Here is a 14202-nt window from a genome sequence, read left to right as displayed (position 1 = left end):
AAGATATATACAGTTGTAGTTGTACATGTGTGTGTCTTTTAAGCACTTGCAGCATTATAACATAAGCAGCCACCATAGTTTATTGACTGTAGGAATAATAGTCTCAATATCCAACAACTAGCCTGGCAGGGGAGCTAACAAATCAGAATGGATGCCAGCTTTAAACATCGTTGTTTCATTGAGATCCATCAGAATATCAGCCCTGCTTATCCATTTCCCTAATTATGGACTCCTCGATGGCCCCCAGCCCCCTGCCTCTGTACACAACACTGCAGTAAACATTCAGATACATGGCCCTCTTGGACTACGGAGAGCTTCTCCAGAATGCATACCCACAAGTGATTCTGCCTTGTTTTATGATCTATCCAGATGTTCTTAACTAACTAAAACCCTCTGAGTCCAAACCAAGGGAGACAGAGAAGGAAGATGAGCTGTTTGCAGGGAAGCCCACACATACCACCTATGAACAGAGTGCGCCCAGCCTGTCTGCTGGAACTTACCCCATCTTAGTAGAGATTCTCAAACAGTGGTCTGCCAACCAACAGCAAGAGCTTCTTAAAATGCAAATTTTCAGAGCCATCCAGACCTACTAACTCAGAAACTCCAGAGGTTGAGCTCAGTTATCTGTGTTTTCACAAGCCCTCCATGGGAGTGCCCTGCACAGTAAAGTCTGAGACTAGATTAGGGTAGAGAGGCCTGGGCTTGGGGAAATGGTCACGCATGGGGCAATGAGACAGTAGGCCAAAAACCACAGCTGATGAAAAGTGTCAGACATGAGGGAGACACAGGTCAACACAGCAAGAGTTCCAAAAGAAGTAGAGAAAAACACTGAGTCTGCTAGGAGACAAGATAATAACAATAGCTCCCATTCATTCATTCATTCATTCACTCAACAAACATTTATTGCCTCCTACGTGCCATGCACTATTCAAGGCCCTGAAGGTACAGCAATGGGCAAGATGGACAAGATCACTGCCTTCATGGTGCTTATTTTCTAGGGGAGAGGATAAAAAATACATGTGTTAAATAAATAGACAAAGGCTGCAAAAATTAAGTAAATAAAAGTGTAACATGATCAAGAGAGAGTGGTGCATGGCAGCATTATTAACAATAGTACAAAAGCAGAAACAACCCAAATCAGCTGATCAATGAATAACCAAAATGGGTTATATGGAGTGAAATATTATTCAGCCATAAAAAGAAATGTACTGATATCTGCAACATGAATGAAACTTGGAAATATTATGGTCAATGAGAGAAGCCAGACACAAAATGCCACATACTATATGAGTTCATTTATATGAAACGTCCAGAATAGGCAAACCTAGAGACAGACTGTAGATTAGTAAATTGCCAGGGGCTGGGGGAGGAGGGCTGGGGAGTGACAGTTTAATGTATGTGGAGTTTCTCTTTGGGATAATGACAATGTTCTGGAATGAGATAATTGTGATGGTGACATATGAAAAGGCACTGAATTGTACAAATTAAAATGGTTAGGATGGCAGATTTTTTTAAAATCCTCACCCATGGATATGTTTATTAATTTTAGAGAGAGGAGAAGGAAGAGGGAGAGAAACATTGATGTGAGAGAAAAAGATAGATCAATCGCCTCCTGTACATGCCTCGACCAGGGACTGAACGCACAACCTAGGTATGTGCCCTAGGACCGGGAATGGGACTGCGACCTTTTGGTGTTCAGGACAATGCTTCAACCAACTGAGCCACCTGGCCAGGGTAACATGTTGGATTTTTATAGGACTTGGGCAGTGACTGCTAGTAAGTGAAAGGTTTCTTTTTAGGGTGATGAAAATGTCCTGGATTAGGTAGTAGTGACGGTGGCTCAGCTTTGTGAATATACTAAACACCACTGAATTGTGCACTTTTAAAAAATTCCAAATAAACAGAGAAAGAGAGAGCGATGGGATGATCAGGAAAAGGCTTTTTGAGGAGGTGATGTTTGAGTTGAGTCTTGAATGGTGAGGAGGAGTTGGTCACAAAAAGGTGATGGAAAGAACATTCCAGGCAGAGAAAGCAGCAAGTACAAAGGCCCTGAGGCAGGAAAGAGTTCATATATCTGAGGAACAAACAAGAAGGTCAACAGAGCTGAAAGGTGGCAAACGAGGAGAGTGTTACAAGGTAAGGATTATTATAGCCATTTTACAGAGTGAACAACTGCCCAAGTTAACCCAGCCAATCATCAGAGGACTGGGATGCAAAGCTGAGTTTCTTTGAAATCAGAGTTCAGGCGGCTTCTCACCTCTGTGCAATAACCAGGATATAATACTGAAAGGGGCTGCAGGGTAGGAACATTTGAAACAAAGAGCAGATGCCTCCCAAACCTAATTTGCCCTTTTCATTTCTAAACAGGTTCTTCATCAAGAGCTTCAGGGCAATTCTGAACCCCTCTGAAATTGAATGGAAATTTTATGTGTGCCTTTTTCTGTCATAGCTTTCACCAGATTCTCTAAAGAGTCTCTCCAAAATTCCAAAGCACTCAGGCTTTCAAGAGGATAGCAAAGTAAGTAATCAAGACAGGTACCATGAACTTGGTCAGCACTGCCATCTGCAGATCCCCTGGGCTGCTCCTGGAGGCCGAAATTCAAGAAAATCCATCCCCAAAGCCAAGGACAGCCCTTCCAGAGCATGCAGCAGACACAAGGATTCTTAGAGACCTCCATATTCCGGACAAGGAAGCTGCAGGTGTGGTTCACTCACTCCAAGGACTGCAGAAAATGATTTTGCACAGGGAAAGGACGTATGATAAATTCTGTACGTGGTCTTCAATTATTAAAAATGAGGAAGCGATTTAATGTGTGTTGATGCTGGTGCCCTCAGTTGGAACGCCCATACTGCAGTTCGGGGCACCCCGAAAGTTTGCTACCCATCTCCCCCACCATCTGACTGTTAGCTCTGTGGGGACAGAGATTGTGTCTGTACTGTTAACTGTTCCGTGATAGCCCTCAGCACAGGGCTGTGAATACCATAGGTACTCAATAAATACCTACTGAATACAGATGAATTTATTTAGTTTTAACTAAGCTAACCATCACTAAGGAGACATATGGCTTTAAAATAGCCCGCATAACAAAACCAGAACCTGAAAAAAATACTGATAAAGCAAACCCAAGAAAACAGTAAGAGTTGGCTCTCCCCCTCTTTTCAATAGCTTCCAACAGAGTTAAAATAGGGATGGTCTATTCAGATCAAAATGAAGTCAGTCTGAAACAATCAAAACTCTCATGAGGCATAATCAAAATATGTATTTATGTGTTAGTGATAAACTTCATTCTCGAAGTATATCGTGCTTTGAGATTGTAGCTACTGATTGTATGAAGTCATCATGATGAGTGACAAATTTGAAAGTATTTATTTCACCTTCAGCTCAGCTTTAAATTTCTGTCCTTATACATGCTTTATAATGTACCTAACAATTGTTCACTGGTATGCATATATATTCTTACTAGTAAAATAAGTGTGCATATATTGGAATGCATGCTAAAAACATGTTACAAATAGGGATTTTTTTTTTTACATCCCTATTAAAATGTTTAATGAATGAGACAATGGAAAGAACCAACCATGTGCTGCAAGCCAAAGGACCAAACATTTGGCATTTATTTGTGGCATATAGTTTGGGTGCTTCTCAAACTTTAATGTGCATTAGTATTACCTATAGATCTTGTTGCAATGCAGATTCTGTTTCAGTAAAGTCTGAGGCAGGACCTGAGATTCTCCTCAAGCTCCCAGGTGACCACAGGCAACCCTCTGTTTAGCAAGATCCTAAAAGTACATACTGTGATGGTAAATTTTATGTGTCAACTTGATTGGACTACAGGGTGCCCAAATATTTGAATACAGGGTGTTCAAAGATTGTTCTGGATGTGTCTGTGAGGATGTCTTTAAATGAGATTAAGATTTAAATTGATAGGCTAAAGCAAGTAGATTGCCCTCCATAGTGAAAGTGGGCCTTGTCCAATCAGTTGAAGGCATGAATAGGACAAAAGGCTGACTCTCCCCAGTGAAAGAGAATGTTCCTGCCTGATGACCTTTGGATTGAGACACAGGCTCTTCCTGGGACTATTGCAGCCTTCTGGACTTCAGACTCACACTGTTTGGGGCTTTGACTCTGCAGATTTTGGAAGAGCTCTCTTTACATATATCTACTGTTAGTCCTGTTTCTCTGGAGAACCCTGACTAATGCAGGTACCATATGGAAGAAACTACTACAGAGCAATAGTTGAAATATTGACATTTTTGAGGTTAAAGCTGATTGAATATTGGCAATTTCATTAGGTTCAACTTAGTATGAATTTATTTATAGATTTCTTTGCTACCCATCTCCCCCACCATTTGACTGTTAGCTCTGTGGGGACAGAGATTGTGTCTGTACTATTAACTGTTCCGTGACAGCCCTCAGCACAGGGCTGTGAATACCATAGGTACTCAATAAATACCTATTGAATATATAAATAAGCAAATGAAAAAGTGAGTTGGAAGATACTTTCTTAGGTCATGTAAACAGGAAGTTAGAAGCCAGAACCCCTATGTGCCAGATACCGTTCTAGGCACTCAGGATGGAACAGTGGAAAAGACTGTCATCGTCCTCATACTCCTTACTGTGGATGGTGATGGAAGACAGGTAATAAACTAGCAAAACAGTGAATTAATAAGTTAATTTTAGACAGTAATGTGAAATGCAGCAAAAAACACTGAGTGATGGGCAGAAGGGGGTGAGGGACAGCAGTGGCTAAGCCTAGGTGGTCAGGGACAGCTTTTCAAAGGTGACATTTGAGCTGAGACCTGAAGGATAAGGAGGGGCCAGCCTCGTGAAGTCTAAGAGATGAGAATTTGAGCCAAGCCAACACAATCAGCTCCAAGGTAGCAATGAGCTTGGCCTAATTAAGGATCAAAAGAAGAAAGGCTACATCCCTTTCTTTCCAATTTCAGTGAGCAAAGAAAGGACCCCAACATTTCTGAACAGAGCTGAGTCCCAGCTTCTTGCTTCAGAGCCCAGGGGGGTCCAGGGTCAAAATTATGTTTTGAATCTTAAACACGTGAATAGAGTTCCTGAGCATTTCCTTTTACCCGGGAAGTATCATTTATTTTTCAAGAATGCAAGAGCCTTGGGCACAAGATAATTTTCTGGAGTAGTAGTTACATGCTGTAGCCATTTGTCAAACTCATCAAACTGTACACTTAAAATGTGTGCATTTTCTTATGTAAACTGTACCCCAATGAAGACAATTTTTTAAACTGCAAAGACTTGGTACCCAAAAAGAAGCAACCACATCCTGCAAGGAAAAATAACTAGGAGACTTTTCCATGGCCAGTAGTATATGCATGCCTGGCCTTCTCCAGCCTGGGGAGCTGGTTGAAGCCACAGGATAACCACAAAAGCAGGAAGGGAAAGCGGAAGGGATGTCGGAAGAAGACAGAAAAGTCGAGGGAGGGACATTTATCACGTGATGCCATTTCTTTGCAAGGGACTCTAGCTCTTCCGAAGCATGTTTGAAATACACACAGGACACTGTACTATGTAATTTGCCACTGGATTTCTGATTCTGTTTGAATGGGCAAAATAATGCCATGTGTTCCCTACTGGCTTCAAGTGTAGAGAGCTTCAAATACATGTCCCTGCCCCCAAGGTCATTTTTCATCAGTGCCTCCTGCAAAAGGTCTGGCCCTGCCAAGGGCAGACATGGAACACATTGCTAGTCTTGATCTTACAGAGGCTCCCTGAACTGACTCAGATGCACGTGTTGGCGTTTGCAGGGCATTAAGCACTTCTTTGTGATCTGAGAAGCCTGGAGTCCTACATGTTTATTCTCTAAGGAAGTGCAGCCTAGTGGTCAAGGACCTGTGCACTGTTTGAGTCTGAAGTCCAGTCCAGCCCCTCCACTCACCAGGGGCTTGTCCAACCTCTTGGAAGACAACCCGTGCCTCTTCAAAGGCAGACTGTCATAGGGCCTACCTCTCTAGGGAGGGACATGAAATTAAATGAGAATTTACATACAAGCTTATGGCAAAACAGCAAAGCCAGGTTCTTCAAAATAGCAAGGGTTCTTCAGCATTACCTATGCCAACAATCTGCAATGCATTTTTGTAGTCACATGTAGATCTCTCCTATTCTGAGCCTGCCCCCTCCTGCTATGATTAAATGCAAGTCTGGAGAAGTTACGAGACTTGGCCAATGTCCCACAGCTATATATATATAACAGAGCAAAGTCTGGAACTGAGTTCCAGACTACAACATTACCCCCGTTAGCAGACAAGAGGTAAAAAAAAAACAAAAAAAAAAAACCACTCCTAATAAGGATGATGATAAAAGGGGAAGACTCACTCAGTAGCGACCATTACGACAGGGCCTGTGCTACGAGCTTTCCAAGCTTGGTCTCAATGAATCCTCACACAAACCCATGACACAGGGATCATCATTATCTCATTTTACAGTCCAGAACTTGAGACTCAGAAAGGTCAAGTAGCTTTCCCAAGGTCACACAGCTAGTAAGTGGCTGAGCTGGGATCGAATCTGGGCCATCTGACTTGAGCCCATGCTGTTAAGACCAGCATGCCTGCCTCTCCAGGGGCTGCGGGTCATTTCACTAAGTGAATTGGGCGGGTGGCCACTGAGGTGACTCTGAGAGCTTCCTAATTGGCGCTGCCACCACTCAGCAGCCACCAATAACTGCCATGTGAAAATGCACATCCAGTGTTGCCAGACCTACCAACTTCTCAAGAGAAATCAGAAATCTGGATTTCTATGTGAAATCTTCCAGGTTTTAAACATTGGCAATTGGTTCTGAGGTTGGTTTTAAAACCGCATATAATAGAGACTAAAGAGATTTCACAGCCAGATGCAATGAGCCTTGACTGATCCTGGTTTTAAACACCAAACTTTTTTTTTGAGGTTTTTGTTTATTTTCAGAGAAAGGGGGAGGGAGGGTGCAGGGAGGGACAGAAACATCAATGTGTGAAGGAAACATGAATTGGTTGCCTCTTGTATGCCCCCAACTGAGGACCTGGCCCACAACCCAGGCATGTGCCCTGACTGGAATTGAACCAGCGACTCTTTGGTTCGCAGGCTCAGTCCACTCTGCCACACCAGCCAGGGCTGAAACACCAAACTTTTAAAAGACATTATTTTCTATGGGAAATATTTAATATGATTGGACATTTGATGATATTATGGATTTCTTGTTGTTTTTCTTGGATGTGATACCAGAATTGTGTTATGTGGGAGAATGTTCTTAGAAGATCCATGCTGAAGTATTTAGGGACAGAGTGCCATGCCTGCAATTCCTTTTCAAATGCTTCAGCCATAAAACAAAGAAAAAGGGTGGGGGCTGGGAGAGAGGGAAGAAAGGAATATTCGCAGAAAGAGAGAGAGAGAGCAATAAAGCAAATATGACAAAATACTAATAACTGCAATCTAAATTAGCAGTTCTCAGCTGGGGATGACTCTGCCCCTAGACGACATCTGGCTACATCTGAGGACATTTTTATTGTCATGACTGGGTTGTGCGGTGGGTGCCACTGGCACCTAGTGAGTAGAGTCCAAGGACACTGCTGGACGTCCTGCAGCACACAGAACAGGCCCCACAACAAAGAACTATCAGGCCTCAAAAGGCAATTGTGCCGAGAGTAAGAAACTCTGGCCTAAAGAATTCACTTCATTTTGATTATTCTTTCAAGTTTTTGTATGTTTAAAATGTTTGACAATGAAAAAAATTAAACACTTAAAATAAAACTATATAACTCTTACAAATACCTTGCAGACCAAACAAAACATGTCTGCGTGGTTGAATAACCATAGCTGGCCATTTGCAGTCACTTTTCCCTATACATAGTGGCTGAACGTAACTGCTGCTACAGCTGCTGAATGAGCATCTGTACAGTTCTTACATCAAGTACAAGGCCTCCCCTTCTGAAATTACTGTCTTTTTCCTACTTTCAGTCCTAATCAGCCCAGAAGGGAGCAGGCAATATGCCCAGGCCTATGAGCCTAAAAACTGACATCACAGACGCCTTTTGGGGGACGGGGCGGGGGACACACACACACACACTGGTCACCAGGAACAGTCTGTGACACAGGAGCAGTGATGACGCGCTTTACATCTTTGAAGGGCAGGTACTTTCAGATAAGATGAAAACAAACCCCCCATCTCAGAGACCCTCATAGCCCAAGACAAAATAAATTAAGAGGCTGTGGCCAGCACATTAATTTCACCCGGAAGCCACAAGCTAGCCTCTCTGATGCCAAACTTAGAGTGTCGGCCACACCTCAGCATCCCTGAGCTCCTCTAGACTCATGAGCCCATTGCTATCCTGGGACTGAAAATGATTTCCTGCATATGTGGCCCACGGTGCATTTGGTGGGGACTTGGGGCAGCCCCAACACCACGGAAATACACACCAAGACTCCGTAAGTGCAGAAAACAAGCACCAGAAGGCAAATGAGAGTCACCTTGGATTGATTCATCCATCCCCCAGCACTGCAAAATATTCCCAAACCCAAGAACAGTCTTTCTCAAAGTGTGGACCACTTATTAGCAGCCATTCAGGGAGACTGTTAAATGCAGATTGTGTGGTCCACCCCAGACCTCATGATTCAGAATCTCTCTGGGTAGAACTCAAGAATGTGCATTTTAAGAAGCTCCCCCAAACTCTGATGCTGACTGCCTCCGAAAACATTTGTCCCAGGAACAGTGGAAACCAAGGGTCTCAATATTGCACAATTTTCTGTGTGACCTTGAGCAAGCCACCCAACCTTGTAAGTGGGAATTAAAATAGCACCTGTCTCATAGGGTAGTTGTGAGAAATGTTTACATGCACACACGCACGCACACGCACTCTAGTGTAGTGCCTGACACCCAGAACTGTGCTGGGCAAATGTTACTTCCTTTTCCTTAGTGGTGATTGACTGAATATTGTAAAGCCTGTAGAGTTTTACAAATGTGCAGACATCCAGGCCCTTCCCCTAAAGATTTTCATTTAGTCTAGGGTAAGGTCCAGGATGGGGAGCTGTTATTTTTTAAACAGCATTCCCAGTGATCCTAAACAGCAGCCAGGGTTGAAAACCATACTTAGAGAGCTGCCAGGAAAAAAAAAAATCAACTTTTCTTTTTCTTCAGGTGTATGCACCTGCACTTCATTCTAGAATTCCCAAAAGATATTCAAGGAGATCCTGTATTGAGCTTGTCACAGAGGACTGGGTACCCCTAGATTCCACCTCCCAGCAGACCTTTCCTGTTACCAGCAGAAGAATGTGGCAGCAACCTGCTGAGCTGGAGTGATTTTTTTTTCCTCCTCTAACAGCTGTAAGGAGGCAGGACCAGGAAGTTGAGTCCCTGCTGGGCCCTAGGGTACCTAGTGGAGTGCTCTATCAACAGGAAAAACCAGATCGAAGAGGGCCTGAACCACCACTTTCTCCCATAGGTGCCCAAAGGTTAGTTCTTCTCCTACCTTCCCTCCTCACTGCTCCCTCCCCACCAACCTCTTTCCCCCAAACCCCAAAGCTGAGGAGGGTTCCTTTAAGCGTTAGTTTGCAAGGAAAGTGCTAGGTGAAGGTTTCAGCGGAAGAATTAACCCAATCTGCAAGGCAGCCTACCTATCCCAGGGTGAATCTCTCCCTACCAAGGCGACAGCGGCTGCGCTGCCGCAGTCCTGCTTCCGTATCTCACCCTCACCTTAACACGGACCCCGGGAATCCATAGAGATGGTGGGCACTGCGGGGGAGTGAAACCACCCGCCCTGCCCAGTGGGGCTGGTTACCCGGCACCCTGGGAAGGGAGGGGTGCGTTGCAGGAGGTGGGCGTGGCCAGCTCTTTACTCTTTAAGTAGATCCTGCCCTCGGAACTCAAGACTTCACCATCATCCACACCTCCCTGCTGACCCAAACCGGGGGAACTTCCTCACCTCTTCCCCCCTCCAAAGCCCTCACCTCTGGACGAAAAGAAGTCATCGGATACTGCATATAAATAGAAAATAATTACTAGTGAGGTGGTGATGTACCTTCGCCTATTTTTGCTGGAGCTCTTTGTTCAGATTTTTTTAGGCAGGCTTCCTGAACGTGTACATACACAGGCCCCAGCGGAGGTGTTGGGTGTGCGCACGCGTGTGTGTGTGTGTGTGTGTGTGTGTGCGCGCGCGCGCGGGCGCGCGCGCCTGTGTGTAGGGGGAACACATGGCAACTCCGTTACCGGTACTCAAAAAGAGGATAAAGCGTGCGCCCCAGCCATCCAACAGTTCCGCAAGTCGCCTGTCGTTCTTCAACCCCACCTGCCCGGACCTCACACCAACCCGGGCCTCTCCCGGGTAGGGGTCTGCGTCCTCGCCGCTGCGTCCTCGCCTCCAAAGTTACTGGGTTGTGCGAATCAATTTAGACACTTAAAGAAAAAAAAGCAAAAGGCAAATAGCTCCATTAATCCCCAAATGCCTTCTTCCATCTGCTGCCACTTCCTCGTGCTGGGACTTGCATAATGAATGAGGCAAAAGGAAAAGTTGGCGAATCAGGGTGTGGGGGGAGCGGTTGGTGGCGCGCGGGGAGGGGGCTCAGGCCTTTGAAGTCCTTGCCAGCTCAGGCAAGGGGCGCAGAGAGAGATGGTGACCGAGGAAAGGAGCCAGGGAGTCGGCGGCGGGGTGGAGGGGGGTGGTGTGCGTAAGGTAAGGGGACTGAGGCAGCCGAGTTCCTGATTCCAAGGACCTGGCAGCTCAGGGAAGGCGAGGCGGCCGCTCCAAACAAGGCTTTTGTTCTCGCCCTCCCCTGGCTCTCCACCTCCCTCGCCTCCTTTTCGCAAACCGTACGAGTTGCAGGCGGCACACACTCCTTTCCCTCCCTCCATCCATCACACACGCGCGCTCGGACTCACACACACCCCCTTCCCTTTCTGGCCCGTCCTCCGGCCCCAGTTAGCCTAGACTACAATCTGGAATCCAAGGGGTGGACCCCTCCCTAAAACCCAAGACTTCGGGGCCACGGTCTCCCAGCTGCGTGCCTCAAGTCCCCTTCAATCTTCGGCGCGGGGAGGGGGAACGGCAAGAGGGCAAGAGAAGGGAGAGACCCTCCACGCACACACACATACACACAGTCATATCCACACCTGTGCAGAGGCCAGGGCCCCCTCTTTGAACCTAAGTTGGCTTCCCAATGACATCCCCCAGCAGAGAGACTGGAGTGGCGGGGGGAGGGGGAAGCCATTGCCTGGGGAAGGTGGAGAGGGAAGAAGAGAGCAGCACCCTGGGGGGGGGGGGGGGGGCAGCCCACCTGGACATGTGTTCCCTTTGGGGCCGGTGCGCTTTCTCCAGTCCCAGCTTGGTGAAGATGCCTACAAGCACCATGACGGCCACCACCCCGCAGATGATGTAAACGATCAGGTTGGTCTTGTCCTTGGTGGGGTCGTGCAGCGGGTCGTCCTTGCGCGCGGGGGGCTTGCCGGTGTTCAGCCAGAGTGGAGTGTCGTAGTTGGTGCAGGTGCTCTGGTTCAGGCGCCGCTTCTTAAACGTGCAGCAGAACCGGAAGCCACAAGTCCCGCAGCAGAAGATGAAGTCGCCCGAGCTGCAGTTGAACGGCGGGTCCCACTGGCCCATGACATCGAAGTAGCCCCGGCAGAAGTCCGGCGTGGGCGCCCGGGTCGGGGGTGCGTCCGAGACCCCCGCGCCCTCGCCGACCTCCCCGGAGGCTGCCCCAGAGCGGTTGCCCCCAGTCAGCACCACCACGCCGCCCAGCTGCGCCAGCTGCTCTTGCCCCGCTCGCTCCTGCGCCCGGCACACGCGGGCGCAGAGCTCGGTGAGAAAGCAGCCGAGCAGCAGCCGGAGAACGCGGCGCATCGTGTCTCCCAGCCCGGGCTCGGCTGCTCGGCCGCTGCTGGAGCCTCTGCAGCCGCCTCTCGAAGCGCGGCCGAAGCTGCCGAGGCTGCTGCCGGGGGCTGCGAGCCGCCGCGGGCCGCACATGCAGGGAGCGGCACGGGGCGCTCGGTGGTCGGCGGCCACGGCGCTCGGCTCAGCCCGCGTTCGCCTCCAGCGCGCCGCGCGCCTAGGGGCTGGCCGGGGAGGAGCGCGCGGGGCTGGGCGGGGGGAGGATGAGTGGGGGCAAGCGCAGGGTGCAGGTCCGGCTGGCTACAAGGCGAGGCGGGGGCCGGAGAGGAAGGGAGAGTCGGTCTGTCCGCGCCACTCCTCGGCCGGCGGCTCCGGACTCGCCGCCCCGCACTCGCTCGCAGGATCTCTCTCACCTCTTCAGCTTGCCAAGTGCGCTGGAGAGAGCGGAGCGACACTTGTGGAATGAAGGGAGGGCAAGAGAGAAGGGGGAGGGGGAGGAGGGCGGGCAGAGGAGGCGCTGGGTTGGGGGGGCGGGCGCGAGCTCGAGAGGGGCGGGGGCGCGGGAGAGGTGACTCGGGCGGGCGGGAGCGAGTTGGGGGGCGTGCAGAACAGAGCGAGGCTGGCGAGCCGGGAGGAGGGAGCTTTGCAGCCGCCGAAGGAACAGCTCGGATTTCCCGGCAGGTGGAGGACGGCAGCGGGACCTCCCGCGCCCTCTCTGGGCTGGAGGCGCGGCTCAGACCTGTTCCCGGAGCAGAGGCGGCTCCGCCCGCTGCTTTTTCAGGGGGGCGGGCTCAAGATCTGCGGCTTTACTCTGTCCCACAGGGAAAGGGTGACTCGGAGGGGATAAGGACAGACTAGTTGGCTTACACTCCAACACAAATTGCAGCTCAGTCTGATGAGGATCGCCCCTCCCAGGTGCAAAGGGCCGCTTGCCTTTCATGCTCCAGCCAAACACGCCACCCGGATGGCTCAACTCTTTGGGCCAAGGAGAAGACCAAAGCTGAACTGGGAAGACGGGGTGGGAAGCCCTGGGCCCAGGGTCAGCATCCCCGGAGAGGGGCTTGGGCTGGACTAAGGTCCAAGAGGCGCAGGGGGTAAGGAGAGGCAACCGAAAAGGACGAGGTATGTCTCGGATGGTCTTTCCCTGGGACTCTCTCAGGCCCCGGACTTGCCACTTTAATGTCCCTCTTCACCCTCGCAGCGTTCCCTGCGCTCCACTGGAGGGCACACCGCGGCGCCGCCTCTGCGTGCCCAAATCTGGTGCAGTGCAAGGCCTGAGCGCTCGATCTCAGCCGCCCTCCCGGACCTGGAGCCCGCGCATCGGTCGCCAGACTCCCTGCTGGTCCGTGTTCCCTCCAAGTCCCCACATCACCCCACCCCCGGCCATCCTCACCCGGGGCTGCGGAGCTGGCCTTGCTTCCTCGGCTTCCAGCCTTGCGTCGCCCTCTCTCAACTCAGCCGATTCCAGTCATCCTTCAGCCCTCTCCCATTTCTCCCACTTCTTCCTCTCCTCTGCTTGAATTTGACTCCAGTAGCCCCCGAAACAGGATTTGTGCCGAAGCTGCTACACCAAATTTAGATTTCCACACGCCCCTGCTTTTTGTTTTTTAATTGCATTAACTAAGTATACACTTTGCAGTCAGCTGGGCTGTTTGCAGTGGTAAGATGTATCCGCCACTCTCCTTTCCATTTGGCTGCCGGCAGTCAAGCTCCTCTCAGGGCATTTTTCAAGGAACCAAAAAGCTGGACCAGTGTAATGACATACTGGGGTCCCCTTAAATGAAAAAGCAAGAGGATGTATTGGGGCTCTACCTCAAGTTTTCTTCAAAATGAGATCTAATATTGCCTTCTCTTTGAAGAAATATCACCTACTTTCTTCCCAAAGACTTGCAAAGAATGACGCTGTTCCAGCAAAAGCACACCAGGGCAACATTGACAGAGCATATCCAGGAATTTATCAGTCCTGGAAGACTCCCAAACCCACCTGGACAAGCTGTGAGACTGTGAGTCTAACTTCATGGGATTCATCATAATGAGGTCCCTAAAATAAAACAGTGTGACATGTCTTTGGACCCACACCCACCGCCAATCGCGACACACACACAGCTCTGCTATGCGAGAGCTAATGATAGCTGACATTTATTCAGTGCTTGTGACATACCCGCTAAGCTTGCTCCTCACAGATGCTTAGAGCAGGACCTAGCACTTAACAGACAGTCTGTGAATATTTGCTGAACCATTGAGTGACAGATCTCATTGAACTCCATCCGTTAGGTAATATAACCAGGTCCACACAACAGAAGGAGAGACTGAGGCCCAAAGCAATTAAACCAGTTGCTCAGCTCAGCAAGAAAGTGTGCAGTTAGTTGGCTTTTGACCCAAGAAATT

The 14202-nt window shown here is 48.9% G+C and overlaps 1 protein-coding gene across 3 annotated transcripts in view; it reads right to left on the bottom strand.

Moving 5' to 3' along the window:
• SHISA9 (shisa family member 9) overlaps positions 1-11841 on the bottom strand; it is a 284780-nt gene extending 272939 nt beyond the window's left edge. For 2 of the 3 annotated variants that reach the window (XM_054589592.1, XM_054589593.1), the window contains exon 1: positions 11264-11841. In XM_054589592.1, the coding sequence (XP_054445567.1) occupies positions 11264-11826 (563 nt within the window). In that variant the 5' untranslated portion in view covers positions 11827-11841. The remainder of the gene's footprint in view (positions 1-11263) is intronic. The other variant, XM_054589594.1, reaches the window with a different exon arrangement.
• Between the last annotated feature and the right edge of the window lie 2361 nt (positions 11842-14202).

The sequence above is a fragment of the Pteronotus mesoamericanus genome, unplaced genomic scaffold (genome assembly GCF_021234165.1).
Source record: "Pteronotus mesoamericanus isolate MK-2021 breed Mesoamerican mustached bat unplaced genomic scaffold, CSHL_Meso_final scaffold_167, whole genome shotgun sequence".
Classification (NCBI taxonomy): domain Eukaryota; kingdom Metazoa; phylum Chordata; class Mammalia; order Chiroptera; family Mormoopidae; genus Pteronotus; species Pteronotus mesoamericanus.
This window is presented reverse-complemented; position numbering and strand designations above follow the sequence as displayed.